The 24915-nt window shown below is 37.6% G+C and overlaps 1 protein-coding gene across 16 annotated transcripts in view; it reads left to right on the forward strand.

Moving 5' to 3' along the window:
• The window catches only part of SKAP2 (src kinase associated phosphoprotein 2), a 432987-nt gene that overhangs the window by 353504 nt on the left and 54568 nt on the right, over positions 1 to 24915 (forward strand). For all 16 annotated transcript variants that reach the window (XM_078342524.1, XM_078342522.1, XM_078342525.1 and 13 more), the window contains 3 exons: positions 15717 to 15841; positions 16673 to 16736; positions 17085 to 17222. In XM_078342524.1, the coding sequence (XP_078198650.1) occupies positions 15717 to 15841; positions 16673 to 16736; positions 17085 to 17222 (327 nt within the window). The remainder of the gene's footprint in view (positions 1 to 15716; positions 15842 to 16672; positions 16737 to 17084; positions 17223 to 24915) is intronic.

Here is a 24915-nt window from a genome sequence, read left to right on the forward strand (position 1 = left end):
TGCGACTAAGAATGCCTAACCTCCTGGGAATGCAGCCCAGTAGGTCAAAGCCTTATTTTACTCAGCCCCTATTCAAGATGGAGTTGCTCTGCTTTAAATGCCTCTGACACTTCCACTTTTAAAAAATTACCATTTTAGCATTCCTTTTTCATGTTGATGTATGACGATATGGCTTGTGTTTCCTTCAATTTTTCCCTTTTACTTTGTAGCCTCCTGTTTCCAGTGAAATTTTAGATTTGTTTCTAGTGGTTCTTTTTTCCGTTGGCAGTTTCCTTTGAAATTCTTAGCCGGTTCCTCTCTTTTAAGGGACTCTTAAAGCATTTTTTAATCACTTATTTGGCATAATCCCAATTTCCTTCCCTTTTATCTTTTTCTTACCAGGAAAATATGTCAATTTTTTTTCTTTAGTGAAATTAGATATGATTTGTGTAGCCTTATTTACTGTATGTGTGAACCATTTACCTAATGGAAAGAGCTCATATCTAGATATATGAGAACTATAATCCTCCAACTAAGTAGGATTTAGATAAATGGATTATAGAGGCACAGAAGGAGCTGACACCACTTACAGGTTAAAGTGCGCTTTATTACTGTTTGACAGATACATAGTTCACATTTTCTACTATATCATGTGTTCCAAAAAAAACATATTGACCTATCAAGATAGTAGTGGCTTAGAAAGATTAGTTCCAACTTGTAAGGTAAATAATGCACTTACCATTGTACCTCTAAATATTGTCTGTGTTTATTATTTATAGCCATTTGGGACCCTTAAGTAACAAATACATACAGTATATATTTTAACACCTTATGAAATCTCATTCATCCTTTCATCTCCTCCCTTTTCCTTTGATTGTCATGAGCCTCATTTATCGAAATTCTTAGGTCCTAGATGTTCAGACTTCCTTCAAGTCATTCATTCATTCATTTACTTACTCATTCTTTTTTTTTTAATTTGACAAATATTTTTTCAAACACTTGGTAGCCAGTAGGCCTTGAGGATCCAAAGATCCTTAGAGGTGGTCACAGTTTGGGTTTTGTTGACATCAGTGAGAGAAGGAAGGATGCTGTGGGGTTGGAGGTGGGAGCTGGGCAGGTAAACTAACCGTTTCAATGTAGTACAGTAAGTAATTTAAATAAGATACTTTGGATCAGGAGGGAAAGCTAACTGCCTAGGGAAATTAAGGAAGACTTCCTGGTGGAGAGACTACTTCATAGGGCCTGAAAGAATGAGAAGGAGTTTGTTGGTTGAATGCTATGGTATGAATGTATGTGTACATCCAAAATTCATATGTTGGAAACTAACTCCCAAGGAGATTGTATTAAGACCTGAGGCTTTCAGGAGGTGATTAAGCCATGAGGGCTTCACCCTCAAAAATGGGATATATCTCTTTATAAAAAAGGCTAGAGAGAGCTGTGGAACCCCTCTTTTGCCTTTGTGCCATCTGATGGTAGAGGATGCAGCAACAAGGTAGTATCTTGAAGCAGAGGGCAGCCTTCACCAGCCACTGACCCTGCTGGTGCCTTGATCTTGGACTTGTCAGCTGCCAAAACTGTGAGAAATAGATTTCTGTTGTTTATTAATTACCCAGTTTTGGGTGTTATAGCAGCACAAACAGACTAAGACAGAGAAGAAGGGTGAAATGGGAATAGCAGAGTTTCTGAGTCGTGAAAGAATGTGGATGGGATCAAAGATGGGATGTAGGCTGGAGCTTGGAATGAGTGAGGGGAGACAGCATGAAAGGCTAAAGAAGTGAACTAGACCAGGTTGATAAGAACCTTCTGAGAATAAGGGCCTTGCTAAAGATTTTATTTTGAATATGACCTTTAAGCAGAGGGTTATATAATCAGATTGGTTTTTAGGAAGTACCTGTAATAGGATTATGGATAATAGATTGGGATGGATAGAGTAGACTGGGTCAAGAGGACCATTTAGCAGGACTTCGAAGTAGTCTAAACAAGGGAGGTCAACAGAGAGCTGTTGAGAGGCAGAGCAAGGATTTAATCCAGATCTCTTTGGCTCCAAAGCTATGCTTTTTCTACAACTTGGTGGTTATTACCAACCCCTCCAAGGTGCCCATAGATGATGGCCTATTTAGGAACCTGTTCCAAATTATTGTGTTTTTCTTTTCTGTTTATTTGCTATATGATCTTGAATCAACATGATGATATAAACCTAGTCTCTACCCATTTCAAGGAGGGGATTGTCAGTTCTTAGTATCTTCTTTCAGGGCTTCTGCTAAACCCTGATTAAAGAATACACGAGCACCATGTAGTAAATGGGAGCGACAAGTAGCCCTGATCCACAGAGTCATTGAAAGGTTATTATATCATGTGATTTCATTTTTTTATAATATCCTTTCAGTATATAATAAAAGTCAGTAGAAAATTGGGCTTAATTAAATAATATAAGAAAATCTTCAGAACTTGGCAGAGAAATAAAATTTTTCATTGAAACTGACCACCCTGCTCTCTCCACTTCTCCACAACTTCACCATTGACAGGAAAAAAAGAGGATATATATGTTCAGTTTGAAAATTATAAAATGTATTTTGATGTTGAAAAAGCATATTTCTCTTTTAATATGATTTTGACTATGTTAAAATGACAGTACTTATATAATGGGAAGTTCTGTTGCTTTGTAACAATAACTTAATAGAAAGTTATAAAATCTTGCCTTTTTTCTTCTGATTTACTTGTCAGAAACAAATTTCCTGTAATTATATCATGATGATATATGTAAAATGTATAAATGAATTTTGATATTTAAAAAAACTTAAATTGCAATTCTGTTTCCATGTGGCATGTGAAGAAGTGTATCTTTATTCCTTAAGAAATAGGAACCTTTAATTCTACTTTTGTCATAAATTATTGTAATTTCACAAACTTTTGTGTCTTTGATATTAACTTTGAGACTTACCACAATGAACCTTTTTTTTTTTTTTTTTTTAGAGACAGAGTCTCACTCTGTCTCTCAGGCTGGAGAGCAGTGGCACAATCTTGGCTTACTGCAACCTCTGCCTCCTGGGTTCAAGCCATTCTCCTGCCTTGGCTTACTGAGTAGCTGGGATTACAAACATTTATTTTCTGCCTTTATGGCTAAGAGACCCTCTAAAAGTATATAGAAGTTAAAATCTACATCTGTAATTCAGTAGGAGTCCATCAACATGCAGAAATAGGTACAAACTAAGTTTTATTAAGGGTCTGATTGACCACACATGTTGTTGGTTTGATGTCTAGTCTCAGTATAACACAAAACCCCAATGATATATTTGAAGTAGGCTGATTTAGCACTGGCATTTGTGAGCTGTATAAACAAAAGGAAATGTGCATATATCTTTAATTGAGGAGCTAATTTCTAATCTGATTTCTAATCAGCTTGATAAAATTTAGTGGCAAGGTCTGGTATTGATGGGCGTATTTTTCTTTTCCCTACTAATGAGTATTAATACTTGTGGAACTAACGTAAGTTATTCACTGAGGGGAAAAGGCCTTTTTTAAAAAATATGTTTTTTATTGCACTTTAGGATCTGGGGTACATGTGCAAAACATACAGAATTGTTGTATAGGTACATATACAGCAATGTGGTTTGCTGCCTCCATCCCCCCTGTCACCTATATCTGGCATTTCTTCCCATGTTATCCCTCCCCAACTCCCTACCCACTGCTGTCCGACCCCTATTTCCCCTCAACAGACCCCAGTGTGTGATGCTCCCCTCCCTGTGTCCATGTGTTCTCAATGTTCAACACCCGCCTTTGAATGAGAACATGCGGTGTTTGATTTTCTGTTTTTGTGTCAGTTTGCTGAGTATGATGGACTCCAGCTTCATTCATGTCCCTATAAAGGACACGAACTCATCATTTTTTATGACTGCACAGTATTCCATGGTATATATATGCCACATTTTCCCTGTCTAGTCTATCATCAGTGGGCATTTGGGTTTGTTCCAGGTCTTTGCTTTTGTAGACAGTACCACAATGAACATATGTGTACATGTGCCTTTATAATAGAACAATATATAATCCTTTGGATATATATCCAGTACTGCTGAGTCAAATGGAATTTATATTTCTACGTCCTTGAGAAATCACCACACTGTCTTCCACAATGGTTGAACTAATTTACTCCCACCAGCAGTGTAAAAGTGTTCCTATTTCTCCACAACCTCTCTAGCATCTGTTGTCTCCAGATTTTTTAATGATCTCCATTCTAACTGGCATGAGATGGTATTTCAATGTGGTTTTGATTTGCATTTCTCTAATGACCAGTGATGATGAGCATTTTTTCATATGTTTTTTGGCCTCATATATATCTTCTTTTGAAAAGTGTCTGTTCATGTCCTTTGCCCACTTTTGAATAGGTTTGTTTTTTTTTTTCTTGTAAATCTGTTTTAGTTCTTTGTAGTTTCTGGATATTAGCCCTTTGTCAGATGGGTAGATTGCAAAATATATTTTCCCATTCTGTTGGTTGCCGGTTCATTCTAATGATTGTTTCTTATGCTGTACAGAAGCTCTAGAGTTTAATTAGATCCCATTTGTCTGTCTTGGCTTTTGTTTTCAATACTTTTGGTGTTTTAGTCATGAAGTCTGCACATGGCTAGTCAGTTTTCCCAACACCATTTATTAAACAGGGAATCCTTTCCCCATTGCTTGTTTTTGTCAGGTTTGTCAAAATTAAGCTGGGTGTAGATGTGTGGTGTTGCTTCCGAGGCCTCTGTTGTGTTCCATTGGTCTATATCTCTGTTTTGGTACCAGTACCATGCTGTTTTGATTACTGTAGCCTTGTAGTATAGTTTGAAGTCAGGTGGCATGATGCCTCCAGCTTTGTTCTTTTTGCTTAGGATTGTCTTGGCTATGCGGGCTCTCTTTTGGTTCCATCTGACATTTAAGGTGGTTTTCTTTTTTGAGACGGAGTTTCGCTCTTGTTACCCAGGCTGGAGTGCAATGGCGTGATCTCGGCTCACTGCAACCTCCACCTCCTGGGTTCAGGCAATTCTCCTGCCTCAGCCTCCTGAGTAGCTGGGATTACAGGCACACGCCACCATGCCCAGCTAATTTTTCGTATTTTTAGTAGAGACGGGGTTTCACCATGTTGACCAGGCTGGTCTCGATCTGTTGACCTCGTGATCCACCCGCCTCAGCTTCCCAAAGTGCTGGGATTACAGGCTTTAGCCACCGCGCCCGGCCAAGGTAGTTTTTCCTGTTCTGTGAAGAGGGTCATAGGTAGATTGATGGGGATGGCATTGAATCTACAGATTACTTTGGGCAGTATGGCCATTTTCACAATATTGATTCTTCCTAACCATGAGCATGGAATGTTTTTGCATCTGTTTTTGTCCTATCTTATTTCGGTGAGCAGTGGTTTTTAGTTCTTCTTGAAGAGGTCCTTTACATTCTTTGTTAGTTGTATTCCTAGTTCTTTTATTCTCTTTGCAGCAATTATGAATGGCAGTTCATTCTTGATTTGTCTCTCCTTAAGTCTGTTATTGGTATATAGGAATGCTTATGATTTCTGCATGTTGATTTTGTATCCTGAGACTTTGCTAAAGTTGCTTATCAGTTTCAGGAGATTTGGGGCTGAGACAATGGGGTCTTCGAAATATACAATCATGTTGTCTGCAAATAGAGATAATTTGACTTCCTCCTTTCCTAATTGAATACCCTTTATTTCTTTTTCTTGCCTGAATGCTCTGGCTAGAATTTCCAGTACTATATTGAATAGGAGTGGTGAGAGAGGGCATCCTTTTCTAGAGCCAGATTTCGAAGGGAATGCTTCCAGTTTTTGCCCATTCAGTATGATATTGGCTGTGGGTTTGTCATAAAGAGTCTATTATTTTGAAGTACTTTCTGTCAATAGCTAGTTTATTGGGATTTTTTAGCATAAAGGCCTGTTGAATTTTGTCAATGCCCTTCTCTGCATCTATTGAGATAATCATGTGGTTTTTGTCTTTGGTTCTGTTTATATGGTGGAGTATGTTGAACCAGCCTTGCATCCCCAGGATGAAGCCCTTGATTGTGATGGATAAGCTTTTTCCTGTGCTGTTGCAATCAGTTTGCCAGTATTTTATTGAAGATTTTGCATCTATTTTCATCGTGGATGTTGGCCTGAAGTTTACTTTTTTTGTTGAGTCTCTGCCGGGTTTTGGTATCAGGATGATGTTGGTCTCATAAAATGATTTTGGAAGGATTCCCTCTTTTTGGATTGTTTGGAATAGTTTCAGAAGGAGTGGTACCAGCTCCTCTTTGTGTGTCTGGTAGGATTCAGCTGTGAACCAATCTGGACCTGGGCTTTTTTTGGTTGGTAGGCTATTAATTGCTGCCTCAACTTTGGACCTTGTTATTGGTCTCTTCAGGGTTTCAACTTCCCAGTTTAGGCGTGGGATGGTGCAAGTGTCTGGGAATTTATCCATTTCTTCCAGGTTTACTGGTTTATGTACATAGAGTTGTTTGTAGTAATCTCTTATGGTAGTTTGTATTTCTGTGGAGTCTGTGGTGATTTCCCATTTATAATTTTTTGTTGCATCTATTACGATTCTTCTCTCTTTTTTATTAATTTGGATAGCAGTATATTTTGTTGATCTTTTAGAAAAACTAGCTCCTGGATTTATTGATTGTTTTGAAGGTGTGTGTGTGTGTGTGTGTGTGTGTGTGTGTGTGTGTGTGTGTCTATCTCCTTCAGTTCTGCTCTGATCTTAGTTATTTCTTGTCTTCTGGTAGCTTTTGAGTTTTTTTGATCTTGCTCCTCTAACTTTCAATTTTGATGATAAGGTGTCGATTTTAGATCTTCTCTTGCTTCTCATGTGGGCATTTGTTGCTGTAAATTTTCCTCTAGACACTGCTTTAAATGTGTCACAGAGATTCTGGTACGTTGTGTCTTCGTTCTCGTTGGTTTTGCAAAACATCTTTATTTCTGCCTTCATTTCTTTGTTTATCCAGTCAACATTCAAGAGCCAGTTGTTCAGTTTCCATGAAGTTGGGTGGATCTGAGTTTCTGAATCCTGAGTTCTTATTTGATTGCACTGTGGTCTGAGAGACTGTTATGATTTCCATTCTTTTGTATTTGCTGAGAAGTGATTTACTTCCAATTATGTGGTCAGTTTTAAAGTAGGTGTGATATGGTGCTGAGAAGAATGTATATTCTGTGGATTTGGGGTGGAGTTCTATAGACGTCTATTAGCTTTGCTTGGTCCAGGTCTGAGTTCAAGTCCTGGATATCCTTGTTAATTTTCTGTCTCGTTGATCTGCCTAATATTGACAGTGGAGTGTTAAAGTCTCCCATTAGTATTGTGTGGGAGTTTAAGTCTCTTTGTAGGTTGTTAAGAACTTGCCTTATGTATCTAGGTGCTCCTGTATTGGGTGCATATATATTAGGATTGTTAGCTCTTCTTGATGCATTGAACCTTTTACCATTATGTAATGCCCTTTTTTGTCTCTTTGGATCTTTGTTGGTTTAAAGTCTATTTTATCAGAGACTAGGATTGCAAATCCTGCCGTTTTTTTTTCTCTCCCATTTGCTTGGTAAATCTTCTTCCATCCCTTTATTTTGAGCCTGTGTGTGTCCTTGCATGTGAGATGGGTTTCCTGGATACAGCACACTGATGGGTTTTGACTTTTTATCCAATTTGCCAGTCTGTGTCTTTTGATTGGGGCATTTAGACCATTTACATTTAAGGTTAATATTTTTATGTGTGAATTTCATCCTGTCATTTTGATGCCAGCTGGTTGTTTTGTCCATTAGTTGATGCAATTTCTTCATTGTGTTGATGCTTTTTACCATTTGGTAGGTTTTTGGAGTGGCTGGTAGTGGTTGTTCCTTTCTTTTTTTTTTTTTTTTGAGCCAGAGTTTCGCTCTTTACCCAGGCTGGAGTACAATGGCGCGATCTCGGCTCACCGCAACCTCCGCCTCCTGGGTTCAGGCAATTCTCCTGCCTCAGCCTCCTGAATAGGTGGGATTACAGGCATGCGCCACCGTGCCCAGCTAATTCTTTGTATTTGTAGTAGAGACAGGGTTTCACCATGTTAACCAGGATGGTCTCGATCTGTTGACTTTGTGATCCACCCACCTCGCCCTCCCAAAGTGCTGGGATTACAGGCGTGAGCCACTGCGCCCAGCCAGTGGTTGTTCCTTTCTATGTTTAGTGCTTCTTTCAGAAGCTCTTGTAAGGCAGGCCTGGTGGTGACAAAAGTCTCTCAGCAATTGCTTATTTGTAAAGGATTTTATTTCTCCTTCAGTTATGAAGCTTAGTTTGGCTGGATATGAAATTCTAGGTTGAAAGTTCTTTTCTTTAAGGATGCTGAATATTGGCCCCCACTCTCTTCTGGTTTGTAGGGTTTCTGCTGAGAGATCCACTGTGAGTCTGATGGGCTTACCTTTGTGGGTTAACTTGACCTTTCTCTCTGGCTGCCCTTAGCATTTTTCCTCATTTCAACCCTGGTGAATCTCACAATTATGTGCCTTGGGGTTGCTCCCCTTGAGGAATATCTTTGTGGTGGTATCTGTATTACCTGGACTTCAATAGTGGCCTACCTTGCTAGGTTGGGGTAGTTCTCCTGTATAATATCCTGAAGAGTGTTTTCCAGCTTGAATTCATTCTCTCCATCACATTCAGGTACACCTATCAAATGTAGATTAGGTCTTTTCACATAATCCCATATTTCTTGGAGGCTTTGTCAATTTATTTTTACTCTTTTTTCTCTAATCTTGCCTTCTCGTTTTTATTTCATTGAGCTGATTCTTCAGTCTCTGATATGCTTTCTTCTACTTGGTCAATCAGCTATTGAAACTTGTGTGTACTTTCTCAAAGTTCTCGTGTTGTGTTTTTCAGCTCCATTAAGTCACTTATATTCTTCTCTAAGCTGTTTATTCTTGTTAGCATTTTGTCAAACCTTTTTTCAAGGTTCTTAGTTTCTTTACATTGTATCAGAACATGTTCTTTTAGCTCAGAGAAATTTGTTATTACCCGCCTTCTGAAGTCTGTTTCTCTCAATTTATCAGACTCTTTCTCCAGCCAGCTTTGTTCCTTTGCTGGTAAAGAGTTGTGATCCCTTATAGAAGGAGAGGCATTCTCATTTTGGGTGTTTTCCTTCTTTTTTTGCTGGTTTCTTCCAATCTTTGTGGATTTATCTACCTGTGGTCTTTGTGGTCGGTGACTTTCAGATGGGGCTCTGAATTGACATCCTTTTTGTTGATGATGAAGTTATTTGTTTTTTTAGTTTTCCTTCTAACAGTCAAGCCCCTCTAGTGTAGGAATGCTGGAGGTCCATTCCAGACCCTGCTTGCCTGGGTATCACCTACAGTGGCTGCAGAACAGTAAGGGTTGCTGCCAGTTTCTTCTTCTGTTATCTTCGTCCCAGAAGGATACCTGCCAGATGTCAGCCTGAGCTCTCCTTTATGAGGTGACTCGATATATGGGGGTCAGAGAGCTGCTTGAGGAGACAGTCTGTCCCTTATAGGAGCTCAGGTGCTGAGCTGTGGGCTCAGTTGTTCTGTTCAGTGCTTCTGGGCAGGTATGTTTAAGTCTGCTGCAGCAGAACTCATAACAACCTTTTTCCCAGGTGCTCTGTCCTGGGAAGGTTGGGCTTTATTTATAAGTTCCTGGTGTGCTGCTGCCTTTTTTCAGAGCTGTCCTGTCCAGCAAGGAGGTACCCTAGTCACAGTCTGCCAGCAGATGCGTTGCTGAGCTGCCATGGGCTCTGCCCTGCTGCCATGTGAACTTCCTTGCGGTTTCTTTATAGAGGTATAGTTAGAATTGCCTCTGTAATGGCAGGCTGCCTCGGTAATGGTAGACTGCTTCAGTAATGGCAGACTGCCTCCGTAGTAGCGGATGCCCTTCCCCCAACAGAGCTGGACCATCCCCGGGTCCAGCTGTGCTTGCTGCAAAACTCTCGATCCAGAGCATTTCAGATTGCTGGTCTCTGTGGGGGTAGGACCTGCCGAGCCAGGTTACCTGGATCCCTGTTTCAGCCCCCTTTGTTTCAGTTGAATGAGCAGATCTGTCTCCCAGGCATTCCGGGGGCCAGTTGAAACATCTGCCCAGATTTCTGTGAGTTTTTGTGCAGAGACCTGCTGCGCTGGCTGAAACAGCCAAGCTGGGAACTCACGGTGCTTTTCAGCCTGGGAATCTCCTGATCTGTGGGCAGTAATAACTCTTTTGGAAATGTGGTGTTCATTCACCCTCTGCGTTGTTCTCGCTGGGAACTGTACTCCAGAGCTGTTCCTATTCGGCCATTTTGGATCCACCCCCCGCCCCCCAAGGCCTTCTTGAATATAAGTCGTAGATAATGCTGAACACATTTCATATTTTTATTTGCTAGCCATTTGTACCAAGTTAGTGTTCTTGGCATAAGCATATGCAGAAAGAGAAATTACTGGGAAAATACCAGATCTCAGAATTGCTAAGAATGCTAAACACCAGCTCAACAAGCACATAAGAACTAAGGTAGGTACGGGGGCTAGAATTTGAGTATAATCCATTAAGAGTCTTACTGGGGCACACTGCTAGCCTTGGCCTTGCTCAGTGAGGACATGTGATGTTGCCACTGGAACTGTCATCCATCAGTGAATGCCATTGCCACCAGAATCGATTCTGAACCCTCTCCTGATTCTTTTGCTTACTTGAGATTTACATTCCAGTCTGGAGCGTCCACTTTGATTAAGTTGGAACAGGGAAAATCTACCTCCCTCCAGCTTCTGTGGTGGAAAACTAAGCCCTATCCCACACAATCTTGGAATTAAAATAGGAAAGATGCATGGATGCTGAGGAGCCACAAATAATAAATGTCCATAACTTGTAGAGATGCTAAAAGATTCAGAATTACTGAGTTGTAATATTTATGCTATATTTAAAGTGCTATGAGAGTGGTTGGTGTTTTAAGCCTATTTTTCTGAGAGCGAATGAAGAAGAGAAAAAGCAAGTATATTTGCCAGAAAAATAGAAGGTCTGTTTAGATTTTGGTAGGTGGCAGTGGGATAAACGGGGAAACACTGGGGCGGCTGGTGAAGGAAAGGGCAGAATCAAGAATGGTGCTAGTTTTCTGGTTTGGGGACTTGAATTCATAGAGGTGCCATTTACTGAGATGGGAGCTACAACAGGAAATATCACAACTGGGAGTGGGGATAAGATGATCTCCATTGTGGGCACTTTCTATTCAATGAACCTGTAGGACATTTTAGAGATCAAACATATATAGTGAGCAGATGAAGATTTGGATATACGGTTTTGGGAAAATGTACTAAAAATAGAGACTTGAGTCACAAGTTTATTGATAGGAATTTAATTTTTGGAATTAGATGAGATTGCCCAGTGAGAGTGTAATGTAAGAAGAGAGCAAGATTTAGAACAACCCATCATGGCTTTTTAAGAGAGGTAGAGAAACCCATAAAGCTGAGAGTGTTTGACCTAAGTTGTAGGAGGAAATGCAAAATGACATTTATCTTCCCTACTATGATTTTGTAAATTTCACGTTATATTGAGTACACTGGTTTTAGTGTGTATTAAAATCACCTGGGGTGCTTGCCAAAAAATTTGGTTTCCTAGACTCCCCCATAGAGATTCCTATATGGCAAGTGCAGAGTGGTAGCCCATTCTGTGTTAACAGGCATCCAAGATGATTCTAACGTAGGGGATTCCTAAAATATACTTTGAGAAACACCTCTTTAGAAAACAGTGTGAAATGGCTAAAAAGCAAGGCTTTAGAATCACTTTGCTAGGGTCTTGGCTTTTACCATTTACTGTTTGTCTGACCGGGAGCAAATGGGTGAAAGTTTGTTTTCCCATCACTGTTGGGAATATAGTATATATCTTCTATTGCTTAGAATTATTACCAGGTATGTATGAGATATGTTCTATTAAGTTCTTGACATATAGAAGCTCAGTAAATGTGAGTTGTCTTTTTGACAGCTTAAAAAAAAACGCAGAACACAGCTGTAAACGTAAAAGCCACTGAAAAAGTAGTAGGACATTGCTCTTATTAGCCTCATGCATTTTGTTTTGTAGGAGATCAGAGCAAACTGCTTTTTACCTTGAACCTACTGAATTAGGATTGTGTAAAATTAAGTTACTGGTATAATAGATTTCATTATCTAGTTTTTCCTGGCAGCCTTCAGTTCTGCAGACATTAAATTCAAACAGCATGATAGAGGTAAGGTTAAAGCATGAAACAGAAGCTAAGAGAAATTTAATAGAGGAACAAATACCTTAAAAATTCTGAGGGCATCAATGTGTCACAATATAAAAACTAATTAATACCCAAAATGTTACTATGTTAAGAAAACAACCTTATGTTTGAAAGACTTATTTGAGAAGTTAGGAAAGTATGTATTTTAGAAAGCTTTCCATTCACATTGATTAACATTTTTAAAAGTTTGGCACTTAAAGGAATAAGCTTTTGCTGTTGGTGAAGTTCACCTAGATAATATATTAGCCTTTCACAGTGCTGGGTAAATGGACTTTATAGTCTTATTTCCTATTTGATTGGCATTTTACTATTTTTGATAATTTTGCTAACAGGTATCCTTAAAACTATCCCGAAAAGCATTGTGGAACTAATCTATATGTAAATTCTTATGACTTACCATAATGATGAAGTTTCTCTCTTCAGAAGAGAATCTAATGTGAAAGAAGAAGAGCAGTGTTGTCTTGTAGCCACGTCAGCCCATTTCATGTCTTGAACGTCTTATCTTGTATTGGCTAATTGGAAACATGGCCACTTCATGGTTATCATTCTGCAAAAGCTATTAGAAAGAGTTACGAGTTTCCTCTGTTCTCTTCAACCTTTCTGGGTCCATACCCCTACCCAATTTTGATGTTTACATAATTGTTTAACCTCAAATATAATCAATCAGCTGAATAGGTCTAAATATTAGTATCTTTTTATAATTTTTACTTGGTTAAACAACAAGTAAAACTTGTTCTGCAGAGTTAGGTCTTTGATGGAATGTTTTCTTTTGTTATGTCTTTTTAGTTATTGGTATTTATTACTCTTCTTCCAGAAAACCCATTTTTCATAAGTTTTATTTTTGTCAGCCCTGCATATTTATCATACTCCCCTTTGTCCCTTCCCTCTCCCCTGATTCTTATTTTCTACCTGCTGAGTGAGCTTTTTAGGGTATATCTGATCTGATTTTCCACAATGTTAGTTCTACTTTTTATCACATCATTTGTTTTGCTACTGCAATTTCCACTTCCTTATACAGCGTATTTGTTCCTTATTTTGCCAGCTTCATTTTAATTTCTACTTGTCTCAGCCTTTTCTCTTTTAATATTACACTGTTTTGTCTTTCATCTCTTTCAGAATCTGTGTTTACTCTTATAAAATATGCAAAGCAATTGACTAGAGTTTACTTCCATTTCTCCTATTTGCTTGTGCTTTCTACTTCTCATGTGCTATGTTGTGTTTCTGTTTTATATATAATATCTTTATGGCATCTCTATTTGTTGTTCCTCTTTTACTTACCCTTGAACAAGTATATGTCTATAAAGTCTGGGATGCTTACCTATAAATTGGATTGTGGCTTCCATTTCTTTTCAGTAGAAGTTCTGATACATAGCCCCACAGCATATTTCTAGGGGGTTTGGCTAAAATGAATCTGCTAGTCCAAGTTGAGGTTGCCTAATTTTGCTGCCTAATTATCTTATTTCTAGATTATCAGATAATCTAGCCCAGAAAGATCTGTTCCCCTCACTCTTCATAACTAAGTCTTTGTAGTGCTGATTTTACATCTCCAGATGTAGACTCCCACTCCTTAGGCATTTCCTCCATTTAAATTACATTGATGAGAATTTTAGACCCAAATTGGAGGTAGAAGGCACAGGTTTTAGGTCAGATACACCCAGTGAGTGGAGCAATTGAAACCTTGCACAGCAAGGGAGCAGCTTTCCTCTAAATCTGGTCCCTGAAAATTCTCTTTCTTCTGGAGTGTTTAGGAAATCTCTCAAAATTGTCCAGTATGGCTTTGATATTTTGCCTCACATTATTTTCACTTTTTGTAGAGAATATTAAGTTCCTTTTGTAATTTAGTAGATCACTGGGAAGGTGGTGTGTAAGGTCTGATAAGGTGTTCTAGTTTTTATCTCAGCAAACCTATAATGCTGTCTGGCTTGTTTCAAGTGCTCGGTATCAATTTGTCTAATGAGTGAGTGAATGATTTAGTCTTTTTTGAGAATTTTAGAAGAGCCAACCATGCTTAACTATTTATTATTTTAATACTTTTTTCCAATAGTTTCCTAGTTAGGTGTCTTACAAAATATATCCTGGGAGTACCAGATACATCCTAGGAATACCATAAAATGTTCTGTGAAAAAAGGATTCCACGGACAAATAATTTTTGGAAATGCTACATACTAAATGTTTCTTTTAGAAGTTTAATTAGTATGCAGATGTACTAAGGGCCCCAAGAAGGCCTGAACTAACAAACTGCTTAACTCTGTTTAATTCAGCAAAATGTTTCCCAAATTGATTTGATCACAGAAACCTACTAATATCTTTGAGAAATTCTGCTGTAATCTTTAAAGTACTGTATAGTTTTTGTGAAAAATGTAGAGTTTATTGTAGAATTCTTTTCATGAAATAAACTTTGTTTCTTCAGACATTCAGAGAGATATAAATTATGACTAAATATGATTAGAGTTTCCCAAGAACTGAGATTTTTTTCTCATTTGATATTTTGAACAAGATATGATCTCTATGACCTTTTAAAAATGTATGTTAGTTACTTCAGGCATTTAACTTGTGTCTTTAAGAAGATAAATCTTTTACTGGTACACCGAACTGAGAAAGCACACGCCACAACATGAAAGCATTTCTGTATTTACCCCAAGCTCAGTAAAAGAGTTTGTCCCTACTCATGGTTTTAATATTGTTTGTTAATTTAGGAAATAAACCTATACCTGTGCAATTTTTCTATCAAATGGTATGATTGGGTGAAGTAGGAAGGTTGACTAATTTTATTTTCAGTTTCAGAATATTAAGTCCTTTGTTATATTCCCACTTTATTTGTCTTTAAAATAATATCTGATCAAAGCTCAGATGATCATTTGCCTTCATCATGTGAGATTCAAATGTGCTTTACTAGTTCAACTGTTGACCAACTGGTTAAGAAACCTTCCTTCTTTTTTTGGTAACTAATGCTTCTGTACCTGCTTTACCACTCTTCTCTGTCCTTATAGTTTGTTTTACCTTCACATGTTTTTCATAATTAGTAGTTTAGTTTTGGTTTGCTTCTTAAGTTTAGAGTTAGATTTGTACCAAGTTAGGGGACCTTTTTTAAATGAAAAGTTTTGTTTTAGAAGCTTCTTTTTGGTGGTGTTGTTGGGGAGGAGGGTAGGTGAAAGGAGATAGTAAATAAAGCCCACCAAGTTTTCAGCTGGACAGATTTTCCCTACTAAATCTGAAAGAGCCACAGGTTTGTGGTGAGTTGTCTAGCAAGTTCTAAGTTGTAGTTCCTGAATTTTTCCTACCCCAAAGTGTCATGTTTCCATACTTCCTTCTGAAAAAGACCACAATCTGCAGACCTCCTTCTTAAATCCAATCATCCCCTAATTCTTCCATGTTTCAGAATTAAAAATGATTTCTAAAAACGTTATCTAACCATTGTATTACTAAAGCAATATGACCAAAAATGTTATTTCCAAGAATTGACAAAGACAATTTAAATAAAAGATAATTGAGCATTAATATGTAATAAATGAAATTCTAACTCGTTTTATCTTCAACAGACAAACAACAGAAAGGTGAATTTGCAATAGATGGCTACAGTGTCAGAATGAATAACACTCTAAGAAAGGATGGGAAGAAAGATTGCTGTTTTGAAATCTCTGCTCCTGATAAACGTATATATCAGGTTGTAGTTTTTATGTTGCCTTGAAATTAAGTTGATAAAATGTTTTGATTAATACTTTTTCTGACATGGTAACAGTAATAAAAATACTGGTGTTTAAATACATTATGAAGTGAATAGTCTTATAAGAGGAATTTTTTTTAAATTTCAGATTAGTTCAAACATTATCTTCTTGAAAATGATAGAGTATAATTTATCAATTACTTCACGTGTTGCATGTATATCTAATATAACTATGTGATCTTCTAAAAGAAACATATAGCAGAAAAAGTAAAATTATCAAAAGAAAAATATCAGAGCGATAATACATATTGTATTGCTAGGAGTGTGGGAGAAAATGAAGGTAAAGGTACATATCAGCTCTGCAATTCAAGAGCTATCAGCTAGGCATCAATGTGGAATGTATGTTTAATAAGTTTTAAATATCTGAGATTGCAGTTGAAAGCCAGTTAATTAAGTTGTCAGGTAGTGTGTTGGAATCTGACAAGAACATTTTTAAGAAAACTGTATCCAGCAGTCTAAAGAAATTCATGGGTGTCTTCTAATTGTCAAGGGCAAATTTTGTTCATCAGTTCTGTCTTTGACATTGATGAAGAGAAGCAGCTTTTTTTCCTGCACAGCTGCCAGCTGCTGATCAGAGTTTCAAATTCATCATCCTCTGCTTCAATTACATAAATTTGTCAAAATTAACTGTACATTATAAGAAGCATCCTTGCAAGAAAAGTTCCCATAGACATGAAAAGAATTACTAATAGTCTTGAGGAAATACTAAGAATCAACATACCTTTCATTTCTACTGTGGTGATTTTCATTTTTATTGTTTGTTTTTATTAGTTTACAGCCACTTCTCCCAAGGATGCTGAGGAATGGGTACAGCAGCTGAAATTTGTATTGCAAGGTAAGAGAAATCAATTGAAGAAGTGATCACAGTCTTTAAATACTAAATAACTGAGTAGTTTGGGTTTTCATATACAAAAGCTTACTGACTTCTGTGAGAATGACCACATGAATGTCACTACAGACACACTGACTTCAGATTTCAAAAAGCATCTTTTCTATAAGTACCAATTGGCTTACTTTATAATTCACATATTTACAAAACAATTTTCAAACATGTTTTTAGTTAAGGACATAACACATAGCAATATTGTTGTTACTTTGTAGGGCTGCATTTATTTATGAATTATAGTTTTAAAAATATCTTCTGCATTCTTTTAAAATTTACTTCATGAAATGTATTTTATAGATATGGAGTCTGATATTATTCCTGAGGATTATGATGAGAGAGGAGAATTATATGATGATGTTGATCATCCTCTACCAATAAACAATCCACTAACAAGCAGTCAACCAATAGATGATGAAATTTATGAAGAACTTCCAGGTATTTACTTTCTGGTGATTCATTTAAAGATTTTAGGGGGGGGTGTGTGTGTGAGAGAGAGAGATTTGTCCTCAGATTGACAATTTGAGTAGAAAATGGTGAGCTATTGAGAAAAAGGACAAAGAATATCTTCAAAACTATTTTACAAAAGAGGTTCTGCTTGAGATATTTCAAGTGAGTAGATGTAACTTATGAAAAGCGAATGAAACATTAAAATGAAGCAGATACAATCCTAATCTCTTGGGACTTTTGGCTCATTAGCATTGTTTATGCTACATAATTTTTTAATTAAAAAATTGACTTGCCTTACAGTTTTTTCCACCAACTCACACATCGTTTTTTATTATACATCTTGAAACTTCCATTAGCCAGAAGTTCTATGCACACCCCATATGTCATCAACTTCTGCCTCGTATTGCTCCTCGGTTACAGTATATTGCATTGTCTTAGAGGAATGTTGTTGAACTATAAACAAAGGCCTTCTGAGGCTTCACGTTTTCCTGTTGCTATTTTAGCATCAATATGAAATAAAAAAGTTTTCTTATTCCAAATACTCAGGCCTAGTTTAGTGTTTACATGCCTTAGTGTCTGTTACATAACATAAAATTAATTATCTATTAGCTACTTGACTTGTGGTCATGAGGATCAATCTAAAATAAAAAGACAGACATCTGAAATTTAGGAAACATGAAAACCTTCAGGAAATTGTTATATTACTAATACTCTAGGTTGAAAGGAGCTTTTGTGGCTATTAAAAAATCAATAGTTAGAGAGCAAAAAGGTATGATAAGCAGTATAAGCAAGGTTTAACTAGTACATCTCATGTAGAGAAGCCATTTTTCTCTGAATAGAACAATTTAATGATACAATGTAATCCTTTAAAATTGATTGCAAAAATACTTAAAATGTTCCAAATTAACATACAAATGTCATTTTCAGTACTATAAAGCATAATAACAAGAGTATGGACATTAGAGTAAAAAAAATTTAAATTCTGGCTGTGCCATAACTGACTTTGTAAGTTAATTTCTTCATTTATAAAATGGAAATATTATTGGGAGGGGTAGGTGAAGTGATTTCTTGAAGGCTGTCAGCACAGTGCTTGATCATAGCAAGCCCATGATTAATCGTAACATCACTGTCATTTTTGTTTTTATTATTGTATCGGGTGAATTCTTGCAAGTACTTATGTGGTGGTACAATAATGGTTTTCTAACCAAGTAAAAATTAATAATTTTAACAGTATTATAAACAAGATATAAAAACTATGTATGCATCTACATACCATCTTTTACTACCCCAGAAGATTAGTATAAAAGTATAATTTTATGAGGAATAGTGATCTGTGTATTTCAGTTATTTAGTGGAACTACATGTTCTTTAAGCCCTTCCTTTCTGGTTTGCCCTAAGGAAATGACATCTGCTGTAGCATCAGTTATCCTCAAGTAGGGAAGAATATTCCCTGGCTGCTTGTTTTTAGTCATACCATATCATTAATACAATTATTTTAGTCTTTAAGATGTTTAAAAGAACTTGTGAGAATGCATACTCATAAAATGGAAGCGTGGAGTACCTTTAAAGACAATATTACTGTCATTACATGCATTTAAAACCTGCAATAAATGTGTTACATTATAATTGTAGAATTAACTGTTAAGTTCTGTATTTTTTTCAACTTGGCTATTATCTCCTCACCCCTAAAGAAAAAACAAATTGATCAGGAACCAAGACCTAAGGAAGATATGCTGTAAGTGGCTTGAAATTTTAAAGATATGAAACATCTTTTATTTTCTCTTAATCCAGATATTTTTCTTCATTCTCTCCCCACTACCCTCCACATAATTGTTGGAAGTAACTGGTTACTCTTTAAGTAGTGTTACTTCTTGCTGTGGTACTGGGAGAAATTTAAGCTGCTCTGGGATTTCTTTGCCCCTGCTTGGGATCCCCAGTTGCTGTGCAAAGTGATTGAGCTTGATAGAGCCTGCAGCTCTGCCCCTGGGAAGCAAATTGTTGTAGGCAGCTGTGGAATGTCTAGTTCTTCTTTCTTCCCCAGTGTAACTGAGAGCTGCTTCCACATCTGCACAGTTCAGCAAGTTTGTCAAGTTTGTGCCAGCAGCTACAGAAGGGATTTTTCTAGAAAAGGCCCTAAAGGTGTCTCAGAGTTAGAGGTTTTGTTTGATTAAATATTTAAAAACTAAGAAGGTAACTTTTTTAATTTAAAAAATTATCTCCCAGGACAAGAATTAAGCCTATTGCTTTCACTTTTGTGAAATCTGAGTATAATTTTGATAGAGGAGTTAAAACAATGGAAAAGCAGTAAGTACATTTACATACTGTTGATATTTTTTCAGTTCTTTACAAAGAACTATGTATTTCTGATATCTGACTGGCTAAATTCCCAGAATTAAATAATACTACAATTTCAACACAATTTTCTGTCAATTACACATTGTTGAAAACAAATCCTCTTGGTTGAAAGATGAGGTATACAAATGTATTTGAAGAAAAATCTAAGCGTTTAGCACACTACTTTAAATCACGAAGCTCTTTTTTTGAGAAAGGAAAGCTCTTATTCTAATAAGTGTATTTTTTTTTAAAGCTATGAAATAAACCTGCAGTGTTTTCAGTTTCAAGAATAATAATAAGAAAACATTGTGTTAAAAATTGCATTGGGCTGGGCACAGTGGCTTATGCCTGTAATCCTCGCACTTTGGGAGGTTGAGGTGGGTGGATCACTTGAGGTCAGGAGTTCGAAACCAGCCTGGCCAACATGGTAAAACCCCATCTCTACTAAAAATAAAAAAAATATTAGCTGGGCATGGTGGTGGGTGCCTGTAATCTCAGCTACTCATGGGGCTGAGGCAGGAGAATCACTTGAACCCAGGATGCAGAAGTTGCAGTGAGCCAAGATCAAGCCACTGCCTCCAGCCTGGGCAACCAAGTGAGACTCTGTCTCCAAAAAAAAAACTGCATTGCAAAATATCCCTTGAAACATGTTTATAATTCAACAGGAATCTAAATTGTTTCATTGTAATTGTTTTTCATTTAGAATATTCAAACTTTTATTACAGTACCTTCTCTTTAATTTCTTGTTCATTTATTTTTAACTACGGAAAAGAATAGTAATGTTTGTAAGACTTCTTTGTATTTAGGGGATAGATACGTATGTAAAAAGAGTTGTGAGAATGCTATTTCTGAGGAGTATTAAAAGTAGTTGGCTTTTCTTCAAATATCCTAATGGTTTTACATCTTTTATGTCTTAATGCTTATTAGCATAGGCCAGTCAGGTTTGCTTACATTGTGTTTGTACAGCTAATATATTGATCAAAGTGTGTTAAACTGTTTCATAACATGGTAATGAGTTCATTTGGCTTAGCAGAGATTTGTAAATTTCTTGCTCACTTTTCCATTAGAGATACAGAGGAGTGTCTTTGCCTCATTTTGTATCTCAAAAGGGGAAAATAATACTTGGGAAATTGCTGCAGAAACCAACCCTCTTTGCTCTTCCCTTCTACTCACCATGTCACTTGATTTGTTTTCTTTAGTGGTGGCAAGTTGTGCAGGAACAACAACAACAAAAAGATTTTTCTAGCTCTAAACTGAATAGAGAATCCAGCCTAGTAACAAAAATGGTAATCATCCATTAACCTACTAAATCTGTAGCTTTCAGAGGAATTGCACTTGAAATGCCTTCTGGCAAGTGGACTGGAGGAGAAGGGGCAATATAAAACAGGAAGACAAATTTCTATTCCATTAACCTATTTTTTTTTTAAGTGTGAATTCATTTTTTTTTTTAAATTACAATGACAGATTGAACTATTCTGAGTCAGAAAAGGATATTTTTATCCTTTGGCTATTCAATTACATTTTAAATTTATTCAGTCCAACTATCTGCATCTGAAATGGAACATAAAGTAAAATGCAGCTATAATTTTTTTTCCATGACACTATTATATATATATATAAAAGAACAGTGTTTGGGTACTTTAATTTGAAGTAGTTTACAGCAAATGGACACAAATGCTAATTTAATTAATAAGTGGTTATAGGGCCCCAAAATACATTTTGGCTTTATTTTTCTCCTGAATAATTTCACTCATACTATTAAGTTAATATCAAGGTCACAGGGGACCCTGCAGTCTCTGGCATTAACATTGTTTTAAGTGATTGATAGTAGATCCTAACTTTACCAATTTTTCTTCTTTCTTCTTTGGAATGCAATGGAAAGATGTCAATTAACTTTCACAGAACCATGTATAGTCAGTATTTTAATATCATTAGGCTAGGCAGCCTGCTAACATTATTTTTTCTTAAACTATGGTGCTGAATTGCAAAGTTATCAATGTGGTGATATTGTGGGAATATTTTTTCCCAAGTAGATAACTAGATTAGAGTTAAATTTTTGGGTGGTGATATGGTTTGGCTGTGACCGCTTCCCCACCCCGAAATCACATCTTGAATTGTAGTACCCATATTACCTCCACGTGTCCTGGGAGGGACAAGATGGAGATAATTGAATCATGGGGGTGGTGTCCCCGATCCTGTTCTCATGATAGTTCTCACAAGATCTGATGGTTTTAAAAGGGGCTTCCCCCTTCACTGGGCACTCATTCTTCTCCTCGATGCTGCCATGTGAAGAAGGACATGTTTGCTTCCCCTTCCGCCATGATTATAAGTTTCCTCAGGCCTCCCCAACCATGCTGAACTGTAAGTCAATTAAACCTCTTTCCTTTATAAAATACGCAGTCTTGGGTGTGTCTTTATTAGCAGTGTGAGAACAGACTAATACAGATGGTTTTAGCTCTAAACTCTGCTGAGAGGGTTATCTGAAGTTATAAAAAAAAAAGAAATCATTTATAAAATAGGGTCACTAAACACATATAATGTTGATTTTTTTATCTTTGCTGAACATAAATGTGTCTTTGCTGAATATTTGTTTGTAGTATTCTTTATGTTGTTTTGTAATATAATATGAAGCTTTGGAATACAATTCTGCCTGTCATATAGCTTTTCTCTTGTTGCCAATGGCATTGCAAATTATTTCATTACAAGAGATGGTTTAACACATACTAAACCCAAAATACCTGTGTGCATGCAAAACATGTATTTCCACTGGTGGTGAGATAAAATGACTCATTTTTTAAAATCGGAGCTACATCAGTGGTTCACAACCAGGGAAGATGTTGACCCCAGAGTACATTTAGCAATACCCAGAGACACTTTTGTTTATCATAACTGGATAACTGGTGTGGTGTGGTGTGTGTGTGTGTGTGTGTGTGTGTGTGTGTTACAGATATAGTGGGTAGGAGCTAAGGATGCTGCTAAACAACCTACAATGCACAGGGGAGCCCCCATAGCAAATAGCTATCTAGCCCAAAATGCCAATAGTGCTGAGGTTGTGAAACCCTGGCCACAGGGATGTAATAGACAACTTTTGGTTTATCACCTTTTATTCATATCTCTTGAATTATAAAGATTCATAACCTACACTCCATATGAGTTAATTCACTTTCATGGATACAACATAGGTTTTCTTACATACATGAAACTAGGATTACATTCAATGTTTCTAGGTTAAGAGATTAGCTGGACTTGCCTGTCATGTTTCCTTCAAGGGGTAGTATTGAAGTTCTATCCATCTTGTGGAAATGAGCAAGCCAGGGAGATAAAAAAGGAAGGAAGCATTTTCTCTGTTTTCATGAGCTACTATCTTGGAAGGAAGAGGTTTCTAAAAATACCTTGTAGATGTGCAAATACTTGATTTGTCCTGTTCTGATAAGGTTGTTCTTTTGAGGCTAAAGGAAAAGACCTGTGGGTGTGGGATTGGACCTTCTTTAAAGGGAATCAGGCATCCTGAGGTAATTCTAGGCTAAGCAATTCCAGGACTGTCTGGAATTTACAAGTGGCTTTAGAAGAAGTGGAAACATTTTGAAGAGGCTAGTAGGCTTGAGATGATCTCTACCCCTGGAGTTAGACAGGAGGTCTTGGAGGCAACCCTCCAAGGGGATCTGTGAAGTAGAACTCACCTTAAGGTACTACACAAGTCACACCAGGTGATTATTTCATATTCTTTGTTCACTTCCTTTTTGTTATTGCTAAGTCTTATATTTCTTTTTTTCTTTTAAGAGATAGGGTCTCACTTTGTTGTTCAGGCTGGAATGCAGTGGTGTAGACACGGCTCATTGTAGCCTCAAACTCCTCAAGTGTTCCTCCTGCCTTAACCTCCTGAGTAGCTGGGACTACAGGCATGCACCACCATGCCCAACTACTTTTTAAATTTTTAATTTTGTAGAAATGGAGTCTTACTATGTTGACCAGGCTAGATTTGAACTCCTGGCTTCAAGTGATCCTTCTGCCTCATCCTCCCAAAGTGCTGGGATTACAGGCTTGAGCCACTGCAGTAGCTGCTAAATCTGAATTTTCAAATCTTTATTTACAAACAATATATGCTTACTGGAATAAGCTTAAATATTGCTGATAGGAGTCTGATCCAAGTTGGAGGATTAGACATAACTCCAGCGCACAACACCCAGTGAGAGAGATGCAGAAACCCAGAGATCTCCTAGCTCCAACTGAGGTACCAGGTGCATCTCAGTGGGTCTGGTCTGAGGGTGAGCAAAGCCCACTCAGGGCAGACTGAGGCAGGGAGAGGTGCTCCTTCACCCAGAAAGTGCATCTGACCGGCGAGAGTCGGAGGCTCCACCTCTGGTGCTCTGGTCCACCTACAGCACTTCCCCCAAAGCCTCAGCAATACACAAAACAGGGGATCTTTGCCAGTCAAGTGCCAGGAATTACAAGTGCTGAGTTGTATAAGAGTCTGCAGACTGAGCTATCACCCCCTCCCCCAGCCCGGAGAGAGAGGAAGCTGTAAGCAGGAGCAGCTGGGTGGCCCCTACCTCATGATCAGAGAGAGAGAAAGCTAAAGGGGAGGGGTCCCTACCCTCCCCCACAAACCCCAGAGGGCTCAAGCCCTGACTCTAGTGGGTTGCGTAGCCAGTGCCACAGTCTGAGATAAACGCTGAATGATCCAGCCCAGTGAAGGAAGGGTGCAACCCACCACTAGAGGGGTGGGACTGGGCTACATGTTTTAACAAAAAACACAGGAAGCCTACATAGCAACGGGAAGGGACGGCGTTCTTGACAGCCCAGCAGCACCTACAGGTCAGCAGAAGAGGCAGGCCTAATCTCCCAGCATAAACAAAAAAAGGCACTAGAAGCTTTCCTAGTAACCTGAAGGAGTCCCTAGAAACCCAGTAGCATCACCACAGGCAGACAAGCAACCTCATTAAGCAGCTCTCAGACACCACAGCCAGGTAAATCCAAAGATGGGAAAAAAAACAGTGCAAAAAAAATGAAACCATCAAAGACCAGAACACCTCTTCTCCTTCAAGGGATCACAAGTCCTCAACAACACAGGATCACAACTTGACCGAGAAGGAGTGTGAAGAATTGATGGAAACAGGATTCAGAAGGTGGATGATAACAAACTTTTCAGAGCTAAGGGAACACGTTCTAACTCAATGCAAAGAAACCAAAAACCTTGAAAAAAGGTTAGAGGAAATGCTAACTAGAATAACCAGCTTAGAGAAGAACATAAACGACTTGATGAAGTTGAAAAACACAGCATGAGAACTACGTCAAGCAAACACAAGTTTCAATAGCTGAATTGATCAAGCAGAAGAAAGGATATCAG

This window comes from Callithrix jacchus, chromosome 11 (assembly GCF_049354715.1).
Source record: "Callithrix jacchus isolate 240 chromosome 11, calJac240_pri, whole genome shotgun sequence".
NCBI lineage: Eukaryota > Metazoa > Chordata > Mammalia > Primates > Cebidae > Callithrix > Callithrix jacchus.